Genomic DNA, 22313 nt, shown 5'->3' on the forward strand with positions numbered 1-22313 from the left:
GAGAGTTAAGAAGGTGGAGATCAGACCTGAGGACAAGAGAACAGAAGGTCTGTAGAGAAAAGAGAAACTGAGGGTGGGGACATCTCTGTGACAAGCTGGAAACCTAAGTCAGGGTAGGCTCCTGGGGGGACTCAAGCAGAGATTCCTAGTAGCAGAGACCATAGAGGCTGAAGAGGACACCCTCTAACTAGACAAGTCTTCTAGTAAAGGGTGGAGAACACCAACCCATCCACAAAAACTTTGACCCAAAATTTACCATGCCTATGAGATATGCAGGAATAAAGATAGAGCAGATAGAGCAGAGATTGAGGGAATGGCCAACCAATGCCTGGCCCAACCAAAGACTCACCCTATTGGAGAGTGCCAACCCCTGACACTAGGAACAATACTCTGCTAAGCCTGCAGACAGAGCCTGACAGAGTTGTCCTCTGAGAGGCTCTCTACCCAACAGTGCCTTAAAACAGACTCACAGCCAAATACTGGTCTATGCATAGGGAGTCTTGGGGAACAGTGGGAGGAAAGAGAAAAGGACCCAGAAGTAACAGGAGCTCCACAAGAAAAACAACAAAGCCAACTAATCAGGGCCCAGAGGGGCTTGCTAAGACTGAAGCATCAACCAAGGACCATGCATGAACTGGACCTAGGCCCCCTACAAAGATGTAGCAGATGGGCAGCTTAGGCTTCTTGTGGGTCCTCTAGTAAGGGAAGTGGAGACTGCATGGGGCAGTCACTCACTTGCCAGCTTTTGGATCACTTCCTGCTTGCAGGATTGCCTTGACAGGCCACAGGGGAAGAGGAGATGCTCAGTCCTGATGCAACTTGATGAGCTGGGCTGGATGGGAAAGGGAGTTCCCCTTTTCTGAGGGAAAGGGGAAGGGAAAAAGGAGGGAGACAGGGTAGTGCTAGGTTGGGAGGAGGGAGGGGCTACAAGGATGTAAAGGGAATAAATAAATAAATAAATAAATAAGAAAAAAATAAGAATGCTGTCATGGGCAGTTTTAAGCTTTCAGTCCTTCCAGAGACAGACTTGGTTGCAGAAAGCCTCATTAGCCAACATGGCACAATTCAACTGGACTGTTTTAGCTACCAAGTGCCTCATGGATCCCACAGGTACTTGTGGAACCACCATCGCCACTTAAATTTCTCTCTGCCCAATCCTGCTTCTGTGGTCATGAAACCTTATAACACATCTTCACATTCTGCTAGAATAGTCTGATTCCTGAGATCGTGCCCCTGTGATATTGTGTCTTTCGTTATATAGTGATAAGTGAGGCTAAGTCAGTTGCCCATGAAAAGTGATCAAAGTATTAAAGTGACAGGATCTAGACTTGAAAGTACTAAGTCTAATTGCAGAGACTTATCAAGAGCAGTTCTTTAAGCTCACTCACTTATTCACTCATTCACATGTGTCTAAATGTGTACCAGGTTGGCCTAGAAATTTCTATATAGTCAACAATGTCCTTGAATTTTTGATCCTCCTGTCTCCGCTGAAGCTGCTTTATTATTCAGCTGCTTGGTCTTCCAGGAAGAAAAGCTGGCCTTGGGGACAGCAAGTTATCAATGATACCAGGTTGTCTGTGTCACCCTAGTTCACTCCCAGCTGGGTAAAAAATTATTACTTCCCAAGTTAAGAAGTGTTGACAATAAACAACAATGACAAAAACATGTACCCAGTGTGACCCATTCATCCTACTTGGACCTGAGATACAACATTGGACTCATGCAGAGAGTAAGGTGTGGAAGACGTACAACAGTGTGCAGCCCTTGAGAACATGAACTCAGCCAGTGCAATGGCCTAATTTAGCCCAAGCTGGGACAGTTAAGCCAAGACATGTGGGGTGGAAACAGTGTTGAAGAGCACAGGAAGCCAAAAGAAGCAAACTAACAAGTCTATGACAGCACCACTAGCACAGCATTATGACAGGAAACCAAGCAGACCTCAGTCTTCTAGAACTATATGGGGATAAAGCAAGAAAGGGTAGCTCCTACAGAATAAGATTCTAAGTCTGTATGGTGATTTCACTGCAGCCTCCTTAGCCTCAAAAAAAAAGTGCTCTCATAATGCAAATCTTTCAGCTTTAGATACGTAAAAACATTATGGGGTAGAGGCCAGAGTTGAGAAGGAATTGTTAAGAAAAATTAAAGGCCCTATTTCCCATGTGCAGGCAACTACTAAGGCACACAGGATGAGTCTTCTAATTTTCACTACTTCTCGTTCCACCTGGGATCTGTGGCTTCATACGGATGATTGCACATGCCAAAAAAAAAATGAGATCACAGAAAAACTGCTTGTGTACCCTGTATTCTTTCTTTCTCCCAGCTAGGCAATCTTACTCACCATCCCCATCTAGGATAAAACATGTATTACACTCCTTGCTCATCCCAACAACATCTCAGTCCGGCGATGGCCCCAACATGCAAAAGCTAAAGGCAGTGTACGGGTTAGTTTGTCTCAACTTGACACGAACTTAGGCCTCTCTAGGAAGAGGGAATCCAGACTGAGGAGTTGCCTCCAATACACTGGCCTGCAGGCAAATCCACAGAAGCATTTCCTTGATTAATGATTGGTGGGGGAGATAGGGAGCTCACTATAGGCAGTGCCACCCATGGCTGGTGGTCCTGGATGCTTTAAGAAAGGAAGTAGGCAGCATTTCTCCTGATCCCTGCTACAATTCCTGCATCTAGGTTCCTGCTTTGGCTTCCCTTCACGGTCGATTGTAACTTTTGTTTTGTTTTTGGCTTTTGAGATACGGTTTCTCTGTGTTGTCCTGGCTGTCCTCCAACTCACAGAGATGCACGTATCTCTGCTAAGTGCTGGGATTAAAGGTGGGCACCAGCACTGCCTGGATATGGATTGGAACCCTTAAGCCAAAGAAACACTTTCCTCTTCAAATTGACCTTGTTCAGTGTTTTAGCAACAGAAAGCAAACTAGGGCAGCAAGTGAACTACCCCCTGCCCGCCCGCCCTTTCTTGGCTACCTGCTTACCATCACAGACCTCCACTCTGACTGTGGATATTGGGCAGGGACCACCCAGTTCAATTTCCCACTTTGTTACAGGCCTTTGCAGGAACCGAATGGAAGATTCCTGATGCCCAGCTTTGTCTTTTCCTAGCATACCTGAGATGGCAATAGCACAAAGGAGCTTCCACATGCACATATATTGTTCCTCAGGGGATTTTTCTTGCTCTCAGATTATCAACTGAAAGGGGACTCACAACATGTATGAAGACAGCAAACGTGGAGTGCATCCTTCAGGACCGCTCTGCCCCACAATATAGAAAGGACGAAACACGTTTCCTTTGTTCAGCACTTGAAAGGGATTTCTCTCCTCACCCAGGGATAGGCAATCCAAATGTCCTGCTGAGAGCTCGGAGTCTCCACATACCCATCTTATAGACAAAATGTATTCCGGGCACCACAGACTTTAAGATTAAAACAGTAGTCCCACCGAGGTATGGGACTGCCCAAGTAATACCAGGGCCATAAGAACCATGAACCAGAGCGATTTCCTTGGCAGCCCTCTCCTTGAAATGCATGTCTTCACTGAGACGAACACAAACAAGGTCTGCTAGTTATAGAAGGCAAAGGCATGTTGGAAGGTGATAGGGCATTTCTCACTCCATTTCTCCCTTAATCTTTTGTCTTTGAGCAGACTCTGTAAGGACACCTGGAAGTAGGCCTCCCTTCAGAGTCCAGCTAGGGCATAACAAGCCTAGCAACCCCAGAAGGGCCAAAAAATAAAAATAATAATATCAAAAATATATAATCGGGAAGCTTCATCTATAGTTCCCCATCTTGGTGTTTCAAAGGCAAGCAAGAGGCTTGAAAGAAGCTGAGCCCATAGCCTTGTCAGTGTCAGGAGGAGAGATAATGCATCAGTGTGCAAGTGTGAGGACAGCTTGTAGGGTGCCACTTAGGGGAAGAGCATTACAAAGAAAAAAAGCGGTAGAAAAAGCATGTTAGAAACCAAATGGCACTGTAAGGTGTTAACACTCCCTAATGTTTCACTGCCCGATCCTGGCCACCCAGTGGCAGATAAATCAATGTGGCTTAGTCAGAGCTAAGCACTGTCAATACTGCTAGGTTTTCCTACAGGAAACAAATTCCACTGTTATGTGTGGGTGCAAAGAAAGAGAAAGGAGTACATATGCAAAGGAAATTCAGTCAGCACATAATGTAGACATACCTACAGTATGAGAAGCTTCCCTTGAGCCTGCTGGTACTCCTCTGCATCATATGGGATGGAGCTAGCCCTGCTCCATCCCCAGCCTCCTCCTCCCGACACTTTTTCTAGGGGATACTGTGTGTGTTTCTACTCCCTGGTGGCCTGCTGGTCTACTGGCTGAGGGTGTCCACAATTTTACCTCCTTGGGGGATCCAGAACATGGCCTGCTTTCAACTACGCGAGAAAATCCTTCCATTAAATTCATTCAAAGGAGGGGAACATGCAAACAGATTTGGTGATGTCTCTAAAGTTTCCATGCCAGTAGTTAGGATTTGACATGCTTAAATTCTCTACACAAAGCTGAAAAGCTGACTCAGAAGTTAAGAGCACTAGAGGACCTGAGCTCTAGACCCAGCACCCAAATGGCCAATGACAACCCTCTATAACTTCAGTCCCAGGGGATCCAATGTCTTCTTCTGGGTTCTGTGGGTACTGCATGCACACAGTGCACAGACATACATACAAGCAAACTCCCATATGCATAAAATTAAAAATAAAAAGACCCTTTCTACATCTCACCTCAGAAAATTGGAGAGGAAAGGGTTTGTTTTATTTTACAGCTTTTAGTCCATCATTCAGGGAAGTCAGAAGAACCTGGCAGCAAGAACTAAAGCAGAGGCCATAGAAGTGCTGTTTACTGGCCTGCTCTCCAAGGCTTGTTCATTCACTTTTTTAAAAATATAATTTTTATTTATTATAATGTATTTACTTTGTATCCCAGCTGTAACTCCACCCTTGTCCCCTCCAAATCCCATCCTCCCTCCATCCATCCTTCCTTCCCTCATTCATCTCCTCCCATTGCCCCTCTCCAAGTCCACTGATAGGAGAGGTCCTCCTCCCCTTCCATCTGACCCTAGCCAATCAGGTCTCATCAGGACTGGCTGCATTGTCTTCCTCTGTGGTCAGGTTGCTCCCCATTCAGGGGGAAGTGATCAAAGAGCCAGTCACTTGAGTTCATGTTAGAGAGAGTCCCTGTTCCCATTACTAGGGAACCCACTTGGACACTGAGCTGCCATGCGCTACATCTGTGCAGGGGTTCTAGGTTATCTTCATGCATGGTCTTTGGTTGGACTATCAGTCTCAGAAAAGACCCCTGGGCTCAGATTTCCACAATGGAATACAACAGAATCATCCACTTAAAAAAAAACTTTTTCTAGGTTCTTTGTGAATTTCACACCATGCACCACAATTCCACTCATCTCCCCCTCCCCTTGTACCTGCCCTCCACCCTTGCAACCTCCTTTACAACAGAGAAAAAAAATTTTCTAATGTAAGCTGCAGTGTGTCATGGTGTGTCCCATAGAACACCTTGTTGTCCACAACTCTGCTTACAAATCTTCATTGCAATGAGTCAGTGGTCTGGTACAAGGCCTCTGACTTCTGCTACTCTATCCATATTGGAACCTCACTGTTGTTGCACTATGTCATGGTGATCCTGTAGTTTTGGCTCTGTAGGACTGGCTCTTTCATACACTGAAACAGTTCATCGATGGGGTAGATAATGGGATGGGCCAATTCAAAGCCCTAGATCTAGGCCCGAGAGGTGTCTTAGCTGGTCATCCTACCAGCTCTTCTGTTCCAATGCCCTCAAGGGCTGGCTCACCAGCAATCTCTGCTACCAGGGCCAGCTTTACCCTGCTTCCCAGGTGAGGGAATGGCCTACTCTTCTGAGTATTGCAGCTGGTAAGGGACATTGGTAGTTCTCCCGCTCTCATGACCCTGAGGCCAGTTCTCTTGCCTGCCATAAATGATGAGGAACTAAGGAGTAGAGGAGGGTATCTTTTCATGCCCAGGCCAGTGCCCAGCAGACAAGAGGCAGGGCCGCTCTCCCCCATTCACACCCTTGGGGTTGGTTCACCCACAATGCCCACATCCAAGGCCAGCTCTACTGTGCTGCCAAGGTGACCTGCAGGGCCTCCTCTCCCGAAGTCCTGCAGCAGGTGAGGGGCAGGGACAGCTCTCTCACTTTGATGACCTCCAGGCCAGCTCTCCTGCCTTCTGTAAGTGGCAAGGGGCGAGAGATCATCTCTCCCTCACCATGTCACCATAGGGCAGACAAGTTGCCAGCTCTCCCATACTCCCACCTTGGGACTGCTTACCCACACCCCTTCCATCAGGGTCAGCTCTATTTCGCTGCCCTGGTGAGAGGCAGAGACAGATCTCCTGCTCTCATGACCCTGTCAGGGTCAGCTTTCCTGCTCTCATGACCCTGTTAGGGCCAACTCTCCTGTCTGCTGCCAGCATCCACTTTTCTTATACCACTCTGGACAATCTGTCCAGGGGTGGCATGGTACACAGTAAGCTGGGTCCTCCTACCTCTATCATCAAACAATAAAATGCACCACAGGTTTTCCCACAGGCTAAACTGGTGGGAACATTTCTCTCAATTTAGAGTCCCTATTCTAAGATGACTTTAGTTTGTGTCAAAATGACATAAAACTAGTCAGCATACTCCAACACAAACACACATGCATACACATAAGTAAAAATAATTGAAAAACAAAAATTTTAAAGATATGCTTTCATTCCAATTTGCAGGAAAAAAAAGTACTAAGACAATCACTAAAGGCATCATTACAATTTTTCAAAAGAAAGCACTTAAGTAATCTAAACTCAAAGTGATGACCTAAGCAGCCTGGTGCATATCTTATAGGCCAAATACACAGGGCATCTACATGCATTCACTCACTAGTTTTTTTTTCTTCTTAATCAGTAGGTACACTTATACCCATTGGTTTCCTTGTACCAAAAAGGGTCTTCTTAATGCTTTCCTTTGGTAGACACAAAGACTAATATATACCTCATGCCAGTCAGTACCTAGAAGCTTCTTTCCTGCTAAGTTGTAACTGAGGTGCATAACTAATCAGGAAGAATTAGTCAATCTGCCACAAACATTAACTTCTATACTGATAAGCTGGTCTCAAGAGACTCTTCTCTAAGCACTTTGTTGACATTTGCTGCATAAATGTTTATGAAAATTTTGCCTCACCTCAACCCAAAGTGTCTCAAAGCCCATCAACCAGTTATTACCCATTTCTCTCTAAGATCTTGGGCACTTGCAATCAATACAAATGGGGGGAAATGCAGCTCCACTGCACTGCCCTCTCCTGTGCCACAATCCTCTTGGCAGAGCCTCTAGTCCTCCATAGGTAGAATGCATGGTGTTATGTGTTATGGTTGGAGTATGACATGTGCCCCAAAAGCTCATGGGTTGAACCCTTGAGTCCTACCTGATACTGCTATTTGGGGCAAGCTGTGGCAACAGTGGAAGATAGAATCTTCCTGGAGGAAACAGATCACTGAAGGTGTGCCTCTGAAGGTTATTTCATAGTGCCACTCCTTCCTGTCTTTCTGCTTCCTGTCCACTATGAAGTGAACAGCCTTCTGATCCCACACTTCTGCTTCCACAGTGTTCTGCTTAAGCACATGTGCCAAACAATCATGGGATGGCCCTATCAAACCATGAGCCAAATAAGTGCTTCCTGTCTTTACTCTGTTTTGGTCAGGTATTTGGCCACAGCAAAAGAGTAACACTGGTTTGAGGGGTTATTGGACCTGACGTTCACAACTCTATGCCCAGTTTCTAGAATCACTTCTCTTTCACATCCCAAGTCAATGGATAGCATCCCCCTGGGAGATCTGATCTTTAAGTAATCATCTCCCCCACATCTATCACCCCCTCACTGAATGGCTTGCATTGACCTCACGTTCTCAGGCACAAACCAAAGTAAAGGTTATGTTGGCCATTCTATCACTGCAACATCAAAATCATACCTCTCACCATCTTTCAGAAGTCCTGTCATCTTCTGGAGTCCAAACTATCTGCTCACAATGTGCTAAGTCTCTATCTCAGACTGTCATCAACCTCCTGAACACAGCAGTGGCCATCAGGGAGGATGCTAGCTTAAAGAACCCTAGCCTCATCCTTCTCTTGTCATCTTCTAAAGCCTCTATGAGGGCCATCTTGGAGATACACCTCCAACACTGCCCTTCCTTCCCCTAATCCTTCAGTGCTTACAACCTTCATTCATTCACCTTCAGCCGTCCATAGCCATGGTCTTACACACTGTGGACTGTGGACAGGTGCCTTTCCATTGGTCTCATCTCCAAGACAGAGCATGAATCTCTCCTCTCGCCACAGACTGTATATCCTTTTCAGGTCTCAACTTTTCCTACTTCACCCTGGCTTACCTGACTTCACCCTAACACCTTGTAGCTGTGCCTCCCTCCCTTTCATCTGAGACCCTATGTCTATCACTTGTGCGTCACGGTACTACCTGTTTCCTCCATTCAGTGCATGTGAGCTTGCAGTAGGTAAATCAGTCAGTCAGTCAATCAATCAATCAATCAATCAATCATCAATTTATCTTTCCCCTCAGAGCAAAAGTCCTCCTCTAGGTTTCTCATTCTTTAGAAGAAACAGAAAACTGATTATGACTTAAGGTGGCTGAGTTGGTAAGGAGTGACAAAACCTGTTTTCATCTAGAGCCTCTAGCTACTTTGCTTCTATTTTCCTTCCTTTGAGGGCAAACCTGCTCTGCTCCCCAGGCTTCCAGTTTTCTGCCTTCTACTAAATTCAATATCTAGAGCAGATGTCAACCTACTTCTCCCCATCAAGTCCTTAAATATATTTTTTTTTTTCTTTTGGGCCCTTTTGCAGAGTCTTAGGCTCTCTTCTCACAGAGGCTTCTGAATCTGTTTTTATTAAGATTAAGTTGGTAACAGAAACTATTAAACCTACAAGCCCACACAATTTTGTGTGTAAGCACACACATACACACGCACACATGTACCCAAACACATGCGCTGGCGCACACACACACATACACACACACCAAGATGTAAGTATAGGAAGTTAACTGAGATCTATTTATGTTTGACTTTCAAAACAGGGTAGACGGAATGTTCATTGGCTCACAAGCACCTTTGTTACAGGGTGGCTTGCACAAGGTGGGCAAACCAGCTTAATGTACCATGAAAGAATAACTGAGGAATCCCCAAGACCCCAACTACAACTGAGGGACAGTTTTAGCCCAGGGAAACTTTCCTCATTTCCACGCTGTGGCTGTTCTTCCCTCCCTGCCGTCTCACACCCCGTGTCTATCACTCACACCCCGTGTCTATCGCTTATGTGTCAGGATATTACCTGTTTCCTCCACTCAGTGCACATGAGCTTGCAGCAGGCAGGAGGTAAGTCAGAAAGTTTCACCATCCAGGTTTTGTTTGTTTGTTCGGTATTCCACCCACCCTTGAATTAGAGTCTCATTACTTATTCCTGGCTGGCCTGAAACTTACGACATTCCCAACTCCATTTGGCAAGTGCAAGGAGGACATGTGAGCCACCACTGTGCTTGGCACTCACCATTTTGAAAGTTAACCCTGCTCATGGTTTTTGAAGTAGCTTTTCATATTAAAAATTACATTTGCACCTTAGAGAAATTAGAGGACCATTCTCACCAGTGCTGAGAGATGTAAAGACCCGAGGAAGACAGCAATCACTGTCACATCCTTACAATGTGCTTCATCTCATTCAGACTGGACACAAGCTTCTTTGCTGGTGCCCTTCTGGTGTCCCTGAATAGAACTCTCAAGAACTGAACAGGAACATGGGAGCCTACCCTCCCTAAGATCCAGAATGGTGTTCAGCACACAGTGAGCCCTGGATGCACTTTTGTTGAGTGTGTCCGTGTAAACACAGCTATGCTTCTCATCCGTAGAGATCCCTTTTCTTGAAAATACTTATTCCTGCTTACAGAAGAAGCCTCTTCTGTGAGTGTCACATACAGTCAGCTTGCTGGCTGCTGAAGAGCTCCAGCCTAGACGCAGCAGCTGATGCTATAATGCCTCCTTCACCAGTAAGAGCTGCCAGCGAGGAAGGACTGTGTGTCCTTTTACTTAATCATCTGTCTGTCAGCCTACCGGCCATCCGGTCAGGTAAATCTTGATAAAGATTTGTTTCATGCAGCACACAGTGCCCTTTCTGTAGAGGGACACCGGCACAGGACTACTTGAATACAGTTGGCACAGTCCTACCACAAATAATTTGGCAGAATAAAACAACTCTGAAAACTAAGATATGCCATACTTTTCTAATCTAATTGCTTAGGAAGAATTGTAACATGCAATAGGTACTAAGAGGCAATGAGATTTTCTTCGATCTTTAATTTTTTTTTTTTTTTTTTTTTGCCTCTTAAAATTGATGGTATAGTAGGCTACTCTGAATTTAAGGAACACATGGTAAAGAGCTCGTACGGAGGCTGAGAAGGAACACAGAGGAGGCAAAAGGAATGCAATACAAGCACTGGCATTCCCCACTTAAAGAACTATGGCATTCAACAAGTGCTTGTTAAATGAGCCACTACCATATGCTCGACACCGTAAGGCATGTGGCAACGACAAAACACACTCTTGATCTGCTTTAAATCCAGTCAAGGAGTCCAGGTGTGGGTACAACCCAAGTGGCAAAATATCAGGCCTAGAATCACATCAAACATGAGGTGCAAGGCATTTGGAAAAGAGAGCAAGAGTGCAAGATAAGTGAAGGCTTCTAGAGGAGGACATGCTGACTGGCACGGCGCTCGGGCTCTATCATTAGGTACACGAGAGGGTTCTGAGAAGGGTGGGCAACCACTGACATCAGCTCAGGAGAACGTAAAACGGTGGTCCTCAGGGTGTAGGTTCCACCATCAGCAGCAGTAACAGCACCTGGAAACCATTACAAATGCAGATTCCAGGACTGGTGCTATTGTTTAGTTGGCAGTGTGCTCACCTAGTGTTCACCAAGCCCTGGATTCAATCCTCAGCACCACAGAAGCCAGATATGGTGGCACATGCCTACGATTCCAGCACTAGGAATGTGTAGGCAGGAGGATTAGAAGTTTAGAGTCATTACTGAATTCAAAACGTGTTTAAGGACATCATGGGATACAGGAGTCCCTGTCTCAAACAAACAAACAAACAAACAATAAAACAAAACCACAAGAAACAAATGCAAATTCCCAAGTCTATTAAAGGTCTACTGAGTAAGAACCACAGGATGGGGTCCTCCAATCTGTTTTATGTGATCTGGAGTCTGGTCAAGTTGGAGAGCCACAGAGTCAGGGAACAAAATGGCTCCTTTCAATGAGCTAAGCAAGAACAGGGGACTTTCTTCCACTCCTCACCCTTTTGCATAGTAATGCCTTGGGGGCTGGGCAGACTCAGGCTCAGTAGGGGTTAATGAATCTCCATCTTCTCACAGCCTATGCAGGTGGCACAATGTTAAAAACTTACGCTTCCCACTCGTTTATGTATATAGGTGGCCCTTGTGTATATCCTTCTTGTAGCCTGCTCTCCCACCTCACAAGCAGATTTGAGAACCGAGGGCTGAGAAGAGCTAGGCAGAGGCAGGAAGTGAGTGTGACCTCTTGGCTTGTTAGCTCAGCAGGGATAACACGTTTCCCCTGTCTTGCAAAGCTGCACCTAGCCTATAACCACCACGGCGAGGGTAACCCTCGCACAAGGAAGTAGTAAAAAGGCCACTGCTAGTTTGATTCGCTCATTCTCAAAAGCAGCAGGGATATGTTAGGATGTGCTGCTAAGTATACAGGGATATGTGTAGTCCCTGCAGACCAACAGGATTTGGCAGCACGTGGCCTTGGCTGGCCTTTTGTCAGCTACGAACTAATGAGTGATCTTTCCTGCTCTACATCTTCTCTCTGTTTGGATAGCTCGTGTTCTCTTCAGAAGCACTTTGGTTTACATAACCTTTTCCCTCTGCTGTGTTAGCTTCTGAGATGAGCACACCACTGCTGTGGCCGTTGCTCAAGTTATTGGGGCTTTCAAGTGGCCTCATCATGTACAAAGAGTTCTTTATTATCCATCAGAACAGGAAGGACCTGACCAGAACATTTGAGGCCATGATCCGATTCACTCACACAAGGGCCATGTCACAGACGCGGGGGCTCAACTGAACCTCAGGACAACACCTACAGAATGCTAACTCACATGCTCTGGAGATGCCTATCGCTCTGTGCCCAGCTGGGCAGATAGGCTCCTATACACGGACATGTCAGTATCCAATGCTGTTGGCTGTTTTCTGCTATCTCTCAGCCATTTAGGCCACAAAGTATCTCTGTATTTGGTCAGTGCTGGTAGGGCATTAGTTGCTCTTATTATTATAAGTAACAACACAGATGAACACTCAGTAAGTGCATTGTACAAAGTGAAAACAGCCATGCACTTTGATTCTACTTACATGAGGTACCTAGGGGTCAAAAATCACAGAGACTGTAAATAGAAAAATCACTTCTAGGACTACAGGGAGGCAGCAATGGTGAGATGCTGTTTAATGGCTATAGAGGTGCAGTTATCCAAGAGGGTAAGAAGAGCTAGGCAGAGGCAGGAAGTGAGTGTGACCTCTTGGCTTGTTAGCTCAGCAGGGATAACACGTTTCCCCTGCCTTGCAAAGCTGCACCTAGCCTAGTCATTGTAGAAATGACTGCAAAATGATGTGAATATACTTCATTCAAAGCATGCATTTAAAAAGGTTAAGATGATAAATGTGTTACGCAAAAACATTACCACATTTTAAAAAAAAAATTAAGTAAACACTATTGTCTTACTGTAGTTTACACAGTCTAATAGTTGACAATGGACATACTCTTACTTTATAAGCATGTGCTATATGTTTGCATATTGTACCTAGGTGAATTTCAGGATCACCCTCAATTTACAGATGGTGAAAGGTAGGTTGGGAAGATGGCAATTCACAAAGAGGTCGACTAAGATTCAAGCCTGAAGGGCTGCCTGCCTTCAACCCAGGACCCCAGAATGCGCATACGATGCTTATCATGTGAACAGCTCATAAGAACAGATTTCAGGGTGTTGGCAGAGACAGATGAAGATCTCCAGGCCGCTGACTTGCTCTGCTGCATCACACTAACACGTGTTAGACATATATGCAATAGTAGAAAGTTTGATGGAAGAACTAGTGGAGAGAACTCAGTAGTTTCTTGTCTGCGCAATTCTGGAATGCATGGTACCAACTCGGATGTTCTATTACTAACACATATATCAGACAGCCAGTGAAGGACTTGACAATGAAGATGTTGCCATGTTGTCAGGCACGTCTTTGAGGGGCTTTGAGCTCAAAGACACATACCCCAGGAAAATCTGTCATGCAGCTTTTACATTCCACATCATGCTATATAGTAAAGCATAGAAAGAGAGCCTAGGGCATAGCTCGAGGGACCACGGAAGAGCTATAGAGTTAGGGGACATAGCTATAATGAGCAAGGTGTGCAAATGTGTGCCAAGTCATCTAGGGGGTTAGGGAGATCATGCCACCTGCATCTGCAGTCTGCAAGGCAGCTGACCTTGTTCGGACAAAGCCCAGGAAAATGCCCTGGGTTTGTGCCCAGGCCTCATCTACTGATCCTGAAATACACACTGTACTCTACAACTTCGCAACCACTTCCTCACTGGAAAAAAAAAAGGCTGGAATCTTTAGACAAAGCTTGATCCCCATTACTTCGCTGCTCCCTGGGTTCATGCCATGCCTACCCGCCTTGGTGAGGGCACGGCAGTACCTGGTGTGTGTCAATGGGCCCACTGGTCGCTCGGGTCTTCTTGGAGGCAGTGCTCCAGGTCTGTTCAGAGAGTTGGTCTTCGGTGGCCGAGGCTTTTTAGGTGGGATGGCAGGAACAGAGGGCTTCTGTAAATCCAGTTTTGGCTCTCTCTCTGGTCTTTCTTTAAGTCATTGTTTGAGGAAGCAAGCAGGAAGAAAACAGATAGACCTCATGTCAGTGACAACATTTAGATATACATTGTTTATTCCCTGCTTTAAAAAAATACATATTGCTGCCATTTTTGAGAGCAAAGTTGATAGCAAAGAGCACCATTTACCATTTACTCCTATTCATTCAACTAAGAAATAACCATAATTCATTGGGCTTCTTCTTCCTGGGCTTTTTTTTTTTTCACTATTTTTTTCTTTTTATTCTAGTATTATTTAATAAACTAAAATGGAAAGAATTTCATATTCCACTGAAATCCCTCATGGAAATAAGGATAAAACAAGAGAATATGTATAGATTTGTTTTACATTAAAAAACATCTGTAATATTCCTACCAGTGATACTGATTATGAAAATGTGAGCATAAATCCAATATTGCAAATTGTATACCAAAACTACCCAATAAATACTCCCCAAGGATACCTATGCTTTTAGCCATTTATTCAAGAGGGAACAGTCCTTGTAATGGCACAAATAAAACAGGACTTCACTTCTTCCTGGGCTTTTGCTAGTGCTGCTACTTTAACCACTGACCTAACCAAGCCCCTACTTAACCTTCAAAGCCTGGCCAAAACATGGCCCTAAGAGCCTGTACACTGTGGGCATACAACTGATGCTCCATAGACAGTTGACGGGCTTTACTCTATGATCCACATGACCTGCTACTGGTTATAGTGGGGAAAAATGGACCCGATAGCTCTCAGATGAACCTCTGCAAAGCTCATCAGCCAATTAGGAGGAAACTAGTTGGGAAAGAGCTCATTTGGGAATATCTATGCATATTTTGAACTTGGAAGACAAAATGGGACTTCTCAGATTTGGGGCTCGGCTTTTGGAGTGAAACAGCTTTTAAAAAGAGCTTGAATCCAGATCTGGTAGTCTAATTAGGGGGTGTTCAATGCCAACTTCAGTTTTCCCATTCCCATCTAGCCTTGCCTTGTATATGATGAAAAAACCATTAACTCGTAATCTTACTAATGAAGACTGAATGTGTATGGCCCACTGAGGCACAGGCAAAATTCCAGTTTTTATCTCTTCAGAATACCATTCATTGGCAAGCAACCCAGAATAAGTGGCAACAACTTAAGATGCCTCCTTGGGTACTGTACAGGTATCACTGACCTTATTGTGTTTCTAAAGGAAAACACACCCCAATCTGACATTATAAGAACTCAGTTTCTGGCACACTAGGGTCTGAGAAGGAGGGGCTAAGCTAAAAGGTGAAGGAGGGCTAACTCCCTGGCTGACCAACAGGAAGAGAATAAGGACGGGAATGCCAGGAACTTGCAGGATGACATGATATAGATTTTGCTGACATCACTGGGACACTAAGACTGAGACACTGCTTCCCCAAAGGCCCTATTGCTTCTGACTAGGGCTTCTGCCTCCCTGGCTCACTGTGGCATAGGACAAGGACTCTGTGAGAGGAAGAGTGAGGGTTGTGTGGCTACTGGGTCAGCTAAGGAGAATGTCTGTTCACACATCCATCTATAAGCCAGCCAGCATGGATAGGGGATCAAGTATCATCACAGAGCCTTGCTGGGATGCAGATATTAGTCCTCCTGTAGGACAGGGGGCAGGTGTTTAGTAATTTCACAGTATATTCTTTTAGCAAAGAGCTGTTGATTTGGCATATGTTAAATAGCAATTTTTTTCCCAATGATCTCTAACACAGACTTGGCCTTCACAATGAGGTTCTAACGACTCAAATTTTACCTGCTCGCCAAGAAAGAAAGAGGCATATATCTTAAACAGCTTGCAATGTTGGCAAAATTTTCAGCAGGCTGATGCGAAATATTAAATCCTACAATAAAATTTCATGAGGCCACCAAGGAGCACCTTCAGATAATTATATTCATTAATCCATTATTTCTCTTGTGGCTTCAAAATAACTGCTTTTTAAAAAGGAATTTGCTTGGCTTCCTGTTCATAATAACATAGCATTTTTTCATTAAAATATATGATCAATCAAAATGTGGACACCTGCTAAAAAGGAGCCCTTCCATGGCATGCAGATTTCTTTGGGAAAGACAGGCAGAGTGATGGGAATCAAGCACATTTGTAAACTGGTCTGTGTGAGGTTTAAAGAGACCTCTCTGCCAATGGAATTTCTAATCTTTCTCTGAAGACTATGAGACTGAGTTGCTTTTCCCTCCATGACCATGCCTCCCTTCTTTCCTCTGATATTCTTGACTGGGAACATGTGTCTGTAATGCTATTAGCCAGAGTCATGGGCCCAGCAGTGACCAAGGATAAGAGTTTTTATTTATCTGAATGGGAATTTCAGCAAGCCAAGACCACCCATCAGTGGTGAATGAGCCTTCTCCAAAAAACACTGAGAAAAGTTCAGGGATTATATGGAAAGCATCAGATACGTGCAGGGCCCTTGATGAGCTTACAAACCACCATCTTTGGGATGCAGGTATGATGGCAATGGTAGATGAGAAACTCCGTTGCGATAAAGTGCCACACAACCCTCTCGTATTTACTTTGAAATGAGCTGTTTGGAAGCCATCCAACCACACCTGTAATCACCATATTCCAAAGGAAAAAAAAAAATCGTGTGGGTAATCAGGACTAGCGCCATGAGAGCCAGCTTCACTGCTTGCTTTTCTAGGTGTGTCAATGAAGAGTTGATCCCATACCTTTCTCTTCTGTTCTGTTTGGAAGTGTTTCTGGTCTTTCAGGAGGTATCTTTTTAAGTTCATGTTTTCTCTCTGTGGTACCTAGGATGGAACAGCTAATTGCAATCAGAACACGCTTTCTGTATTTCGTTAGTTGACACATCTACATCTAAATATTTAGCAAGTACAGCAAAGGCAACAGATTTTCCCCCTGAGGTGGCTGATGGTGATATGCGGCCTATTGATTGTTCAGAAACATAGCAGAACTTATTTCTAGTCTATGTCATGAAATTGGCTTGCATAGCCATGTGTGGTGGTATGTGCCTAGAAATACGGCATTTGGGAGGCCAAGGCAGGATCGCTACAAGTTCTAGGCCAACTAGGGATATATATCGGGGGTAAGGAAAAGGAGAGGGAAAGGGAAACTCTCCTAAAGATATGTATGCATATGAATGTTTAATTAATAAAAACACCAATAGTCTTTTCTAAATAGTTAAATACTGTTTCCTTGGACATTAAATGTCAAAGGGTGTAATGGAGTAGACAGGCAGAATGTGTAGAACACATAAAAGAAATCATAACAAGCATATTAGACTTTATAAATAAGAACAGGTATCACAAGGATCTCAACTCTTTCTTGTAATAGACTAAATATATGGCCTGGAATTGTTTAATAGGTTTGCACTATAAGGTAAGGCCTATATTCCCTTGGCCAGAATGGGGCTAGCCTTGTGAACGCTTTGACCACTAGTGAACTAATTCCACCCTATTTCCAAGGCTGAGTTATATGAGGCCACCCAGTTTACACTTTATTTGCTGGAATGCTGGACATCCATGTAAGAGGTCAACTACCCTGGAGAAGCCTGATGGAATAGAAACTCACCATTCTGGTCATGCTCTCTTCACATTCTTAGACCACAGAATCTATGGCTCTAGAAAGACCGGTATTTTATACCACTAAAGTTGGCGTGGTTTGTCACACAGCAATAGTTTCTAGAATATAATTTTGAGGAATACGCAGATCTGTTATAGTGGTTTTCCCTAAATCCTTTCTCTCTGTCTGAATTTTCAAGTATTACATATTTCCCAGTACATCATTTTATAGTTCTTTGCTCTTGTGGCTTGCCACTGTTCCCTCATCTGAGGTCCTCATCATTGCTGTTGGCTTCCAGCATGTAAGAGCACCAGGAAATAGCTAAAGCACAAGACAGTCAAAAGCACTCTTCTAACAGACTTGGAGGAGTACCTGACCGTCCACCTGCTGGCTGTGTGGATGGCTGTTAGTTATTGAAATTGGAAATATGAGGCTTCAAGACATCCAAAAATCTTAAAATTCCACTGAACATATACTTCTCATGACTACCTTTAATGGTACTATACATTAAACACTGTTTCTGATTTATATCATTTACAGATCTGAGTTCTTTTTGGTAAAAGGAAGTTGATGGTGATGGGAATATGAATATCTATGTATTTCCTCATTACAAAGAAATTATCTTTTTATACTTCTGGATAAAAGAGCAGGAAGATGAAATGCTGCAGCTGTGCCTTACCTGGCAGAAATTCATTGCAAATGTTGGTAAAATTATTTCAAAAAGAATTTGTCTACCATGCTACCACATAGTCTCATTTCTAAAGACAATCCCATTATCTCCAAGAGTCTGGTCCTTCTTACTCTATTCTAGCCTGCTCAATCCTCAGACTGCTCTCACTTCAATGCCTTGGGTTTCAACTGATTACTAAGGCCTCTAGGAAGGGGTTTTCATAGAAGAGCACACAATTAATGTGTTTTAATTTTAGGACAATAAAATATTTATATAGAGCCACTAGGTGGCAAAATGGAACTGTTCAATGTCAGTGGGGCAGATTAGGAGATAGAATAAACACCCAATGTTAGGTCAAGCTCTGTAATTCTTAATAAGAAAGAAAGAAAGAAAGAAAGAAAGAAAGAAAGAAAGAAAGAAAGAAAGAAAGAAAGAAAGAAAGAAAGGAAGGAAGGAAGGAAGGAAGGAAGAAAGAAAGGAAGAAAGAAAGAAAGGCAGGAAGGCAGGCAGATATGTAATCTTCAATAGATTTTCCCCCCAAATTGGTGGTTTCCCCAAAAAACTTTGTAGAGAAATCACTTCTTAGAAGTCAGCCTGAGCTACAAAGCAAGTTTTAGGCCATCTAGGGCTAGAGTGAGAGACCTGATGTTAAAAAAAAAAAAGCTTTTAATAATGTATAAAAATTAAAATCTGATAATTTACATCTACTTTATATTATGTGATATATATATATGTATAATTATGGATTTTTAAAATTAAATACAGTTTTAATTTTGTTTTAGTTGTTTCTTACTAAAATTAGTATTTATATATAAATATATACACATATATTAATATATATTCATTGTGCAAGAAAATGGGTTTCATTGTGATACTTTCATACATGTATGCAATGTATTTTGATTAAATTCATATCCTTCCTTGTCCCTTTCTCTCTTCAGTTTCTTTAAAAAAATAAATAAACCACTTAAATAGTCATTGAAAAAATGAATTTCTCTCCACATTGAACTGCGAATGTTATAAAGAAGAGTTCCATTGGGAAACATGACTCATCATCTTTATGTATGAGAATCCGCTGTGAAGTGAGTTACTGTTTAATGACCACTTCTTCCTATATTATTCAACCTTAATATCTAATCTACATAGAATGAGTAAACTAGTATTTTTTTTTTCAATACTAGAAAAGAATCAAGAGGGAAAGTATCTATGGCTAGAAAAATATCTTTTTGTTGGGGGAAGTGAAGTAAGTGCAAACTTTGGCTATAACCACCTAGGACAGGCAGTGATAGCTCAGAAATTCTGTTCATATACAATGACATGATTCCACGGGAAACAATCATCACTAAACTGACCCTCTGCTTCCCAAAAGCAGATTATTTAAAAAAAAAAAAAAAGAAAGAAAGAAAGAAAAAAAACAAGATCCAGTTCATTTTAAAGTACTTTCTGGCCATTTTCCTTGGGGACCCCAATTTCTGCACTGTAGCAGAGACACTTTTTAGTGATATGGGCTCTTTTGTTTGTTTGGGTCTAAGAAAACAGCAGCTCATTTTAAGCCTGCCTGCTGAGAGAGAATCACAACCCCCAAAACAGCAGTCTATGGATCCAGGGAATCTTGAATAGTAACAAAGAAGAGTTGAATTTGTGCAAAAGAAATATGAACATTTTGTTTGATGGATCTGAAAGGTACATTACCTGCCCCTTGTTTGATGATAGGAGCGGTTGGAGGTGGCGGTTTCTTGGGTCTCTGAAAAATCAATCAAAATTATACATGAGACTGTTGGCAAGCTATAGTATCACAGACGGACCACAGACATTGTTTCCTATGTGCAGTGTGGACAATTTAGAGAACCTCTCCAAAAAATTGAGAAACTCTCTCTCTCTGGGGACACCAGCTTTCTTCTGGCACCTCTAAATAAACACTGAAGCAAATTCAGTTGGCAAAACAAAACTCAGACCAACAAATAAAACGCCATTTCCTGTTTTCTAAATTTACAACAGCCTTCTGGAAAAGCTCAGCTCAGCAAAAAAAGGCCTGAAACCAGCAAGCACAATGGTGCCCCTACGCTGAAACCACATTTGCAATTAAGATTTAATCAGTTGAATAACAAGTGGTTCAACAAGAGTCAGCATGAAGACTCAAAATCAGACCTGGGAGGATATGTGGAACCTTCAACTAAATGCAGGCCAAGAGTCTACTATAATATAGGAGAAACATACTAAAATCTATAGTCCTAAAGAAACTAAACAACAAGGAGGACCCTAGGAAAACTGCTCAATCCTTATTCAGAAGGGCAAATGGGATAGACATTGGAAGCAGGAGAAGACAGGGAACAGGACAGGAGCCTACCACAGAGGGCCTCTGAAAGACTCTACTGACCAAGGTATCGAAGCAGAGGCTGAGACTCATAGCCAAACTTTGGGCAGAGTGCGGGGAATCTTCTGAAAGAAGTGAGAGATAGAAAGACCTGGAGGGGACAGGAACTCCACAAGGAGAACAACAGAGCCAGAACAACTGGGCCCTGGGGCGCCTGCAGAGACTGATGCAAGGAGAGGACCTAGACCCCCTGCACAGATGTAGGCCATAGACTCAGTCTTCAAGTGGGTACTCTAGTAAGGGGACCAGGGGTTGTCTCTGGCATGAACTCAGTGGCAGGTTCTCTAATCATCTTCCCTGGGGGGGTGCAGCCTTGCCAGGCCACAGAGGAAGAAAATGCAGCCACTCCTGATGAGACCTGATAGGCTAGGGTCAGATAGTAGGGTAGGAGGTCCTCCCCTATCAGTGGACTAGGAGAGGGACATAGCGGGAAAAGAGGGAAAGAGGGAAGGTGCGATTGGGAAAAGATAAGGGAGGGGGCCATAGCTGGGATACAAAGTGAATAAATCGTAATAAATAATAATAATAATAATAATAATAATAATAATAATAAACAAAAGGTTAAAAAAAAAAGAGTCTACCGCAGCCTGGCAAGTTCCCCCTTTTTGCCTCTTTCTTTGCTGAGGCTAAAAGGTCATTTGTGAGACCTCCTACATAGCAGTTATACCTTACAACATGTGATAAACTGGAATGGATGTGGGTTTTTTCAAATCGGCCTACTATTTCTTTTTCTATTACACATTGCTTCTCTATTGGTGATGGAAGTAGCAGTGCAATCAATAGCATTCATCCCTGAACCGGTTTCAGAGTTTGTGAGCTTTTTCTTGTCAGCCACGATTGACTGTAGAAAGGAGATGGGCAAAGCTGAACCAGCCAAACATTGCAGTGGTCAGTACCGCCATGCTAAGGGCAAGGGAACAGTTATCCAGAATGATAGAGAGGGCTGGAGTGTCTGTTTCACATCACCGTTGACACTTGTTACCCTCTCAGGCACCATACATTTGTGGGCCTAGGAAAACTTCATAGACTATCTTCTGCTTCAAAAAAATGTACATTACCATGGGGACCACAAAGGGCTCAGCCCCCACTCTGACTTATCTTTTTCTGACACAGCACTAAGCTTTAGAAAGAATTTGTTTCAAATAAAATCCAGAGAATACTAGACACGCAGGAACTTTTTATTTTGGGGCGGGGCGGCATGCTAGCTTGTAGGTTTTGGATTCAATAACTTTTCAGCCTGATTCTTCATTAGCTAGTAAGGCTATAGCATGGTAGGTAAGAGAAAGAGTTCTGGAAACTGAAGATCAGTATAAATCTCTATTATTAGCCAAGGATGATGACTAGTAACGTCACCTAGCTCTTCTTTCTCATCAATAAACTAAAATTGATATTATCTTCCTCTTGGGAGGAGGCAGTTTTGCAAGAAGAGTTAGTAATCTTTGACTTGGGCAACTCATGTAGCAATTCTATGAGGAAGTGATATCAATCTGCCCATGCCACTGTTGAAATAATTGAGAGAAAGTCCTTTCCCAAGGTTACCAAGCTATTGAGGCAAGCTATTAAATGGGCTAGAGGGCACTGGAAGTAAGGCTTAGGGCTGTTTGACCCCCAGCACACTCAACCACTGTGAAGGCCCAGTGCTGGACAACAGCCACAAGGCTGGCATAACACACATGGAACTCATCAAAGCACAGGCAACTGTATGATGCTCAGATTGGAAGGAGGAAACAGTTATCAAATTGCAGATACACTATGAGCTCACCTATGT

General features: G+C 43.4%; 1 protein-coding gene across 12 annotated transcripts in view; it reads right to left on the bottom strand.

Annotated features, from left to right (window-relative positions):
• Positions 1-22313, bottom strand: part of Sh3kbp1 (SH3 domain containing kinase binding protein 1) — a 362797-nt gene that overhangs the window by 39304 nt on the left and 301180 nt on the right. For 11 of the 12 annotated variants that reach the window (XM_060375097.1, XM_060375099.1, XM_060375100.1 and 8 more), the window contains 3 exons: positions 19864-19915; positions 16649-16729; positions 13797-13956 (listed from right to left, as the gene is read on the bottom strand). In XM_060375097.1, coding sequence (XP_060231080.1) covers positions 13797-13956; positions 16649-16729; positions 19864-19915 — 293 coding nt within the window. The remainder of the gene's footprint in view (positions 1-13796; positions 13957-16648; positions 16730-19863; positions 19916-22313) is intronic. The other variant, XM_060375093.1, reaches the window with a different exon arrangement.

The sequence above is a fragment of the Meriones unguiculatus genome, chromosome X (assembly GCF_030254825.1).
Source record: "Meriones unguiculatus strain TT.TT164.6M chromosome X, Bangor_MerUng_6.1, whole genome shotgun sequence".
In the NCBI taxonomy this organism is placed as follows: domain Eukaryota; kingdom Metazoa; phylum Chordata; class Mammalia; order Rodentia; family Muridae; genus Meriones; species Meriones unguiculatus.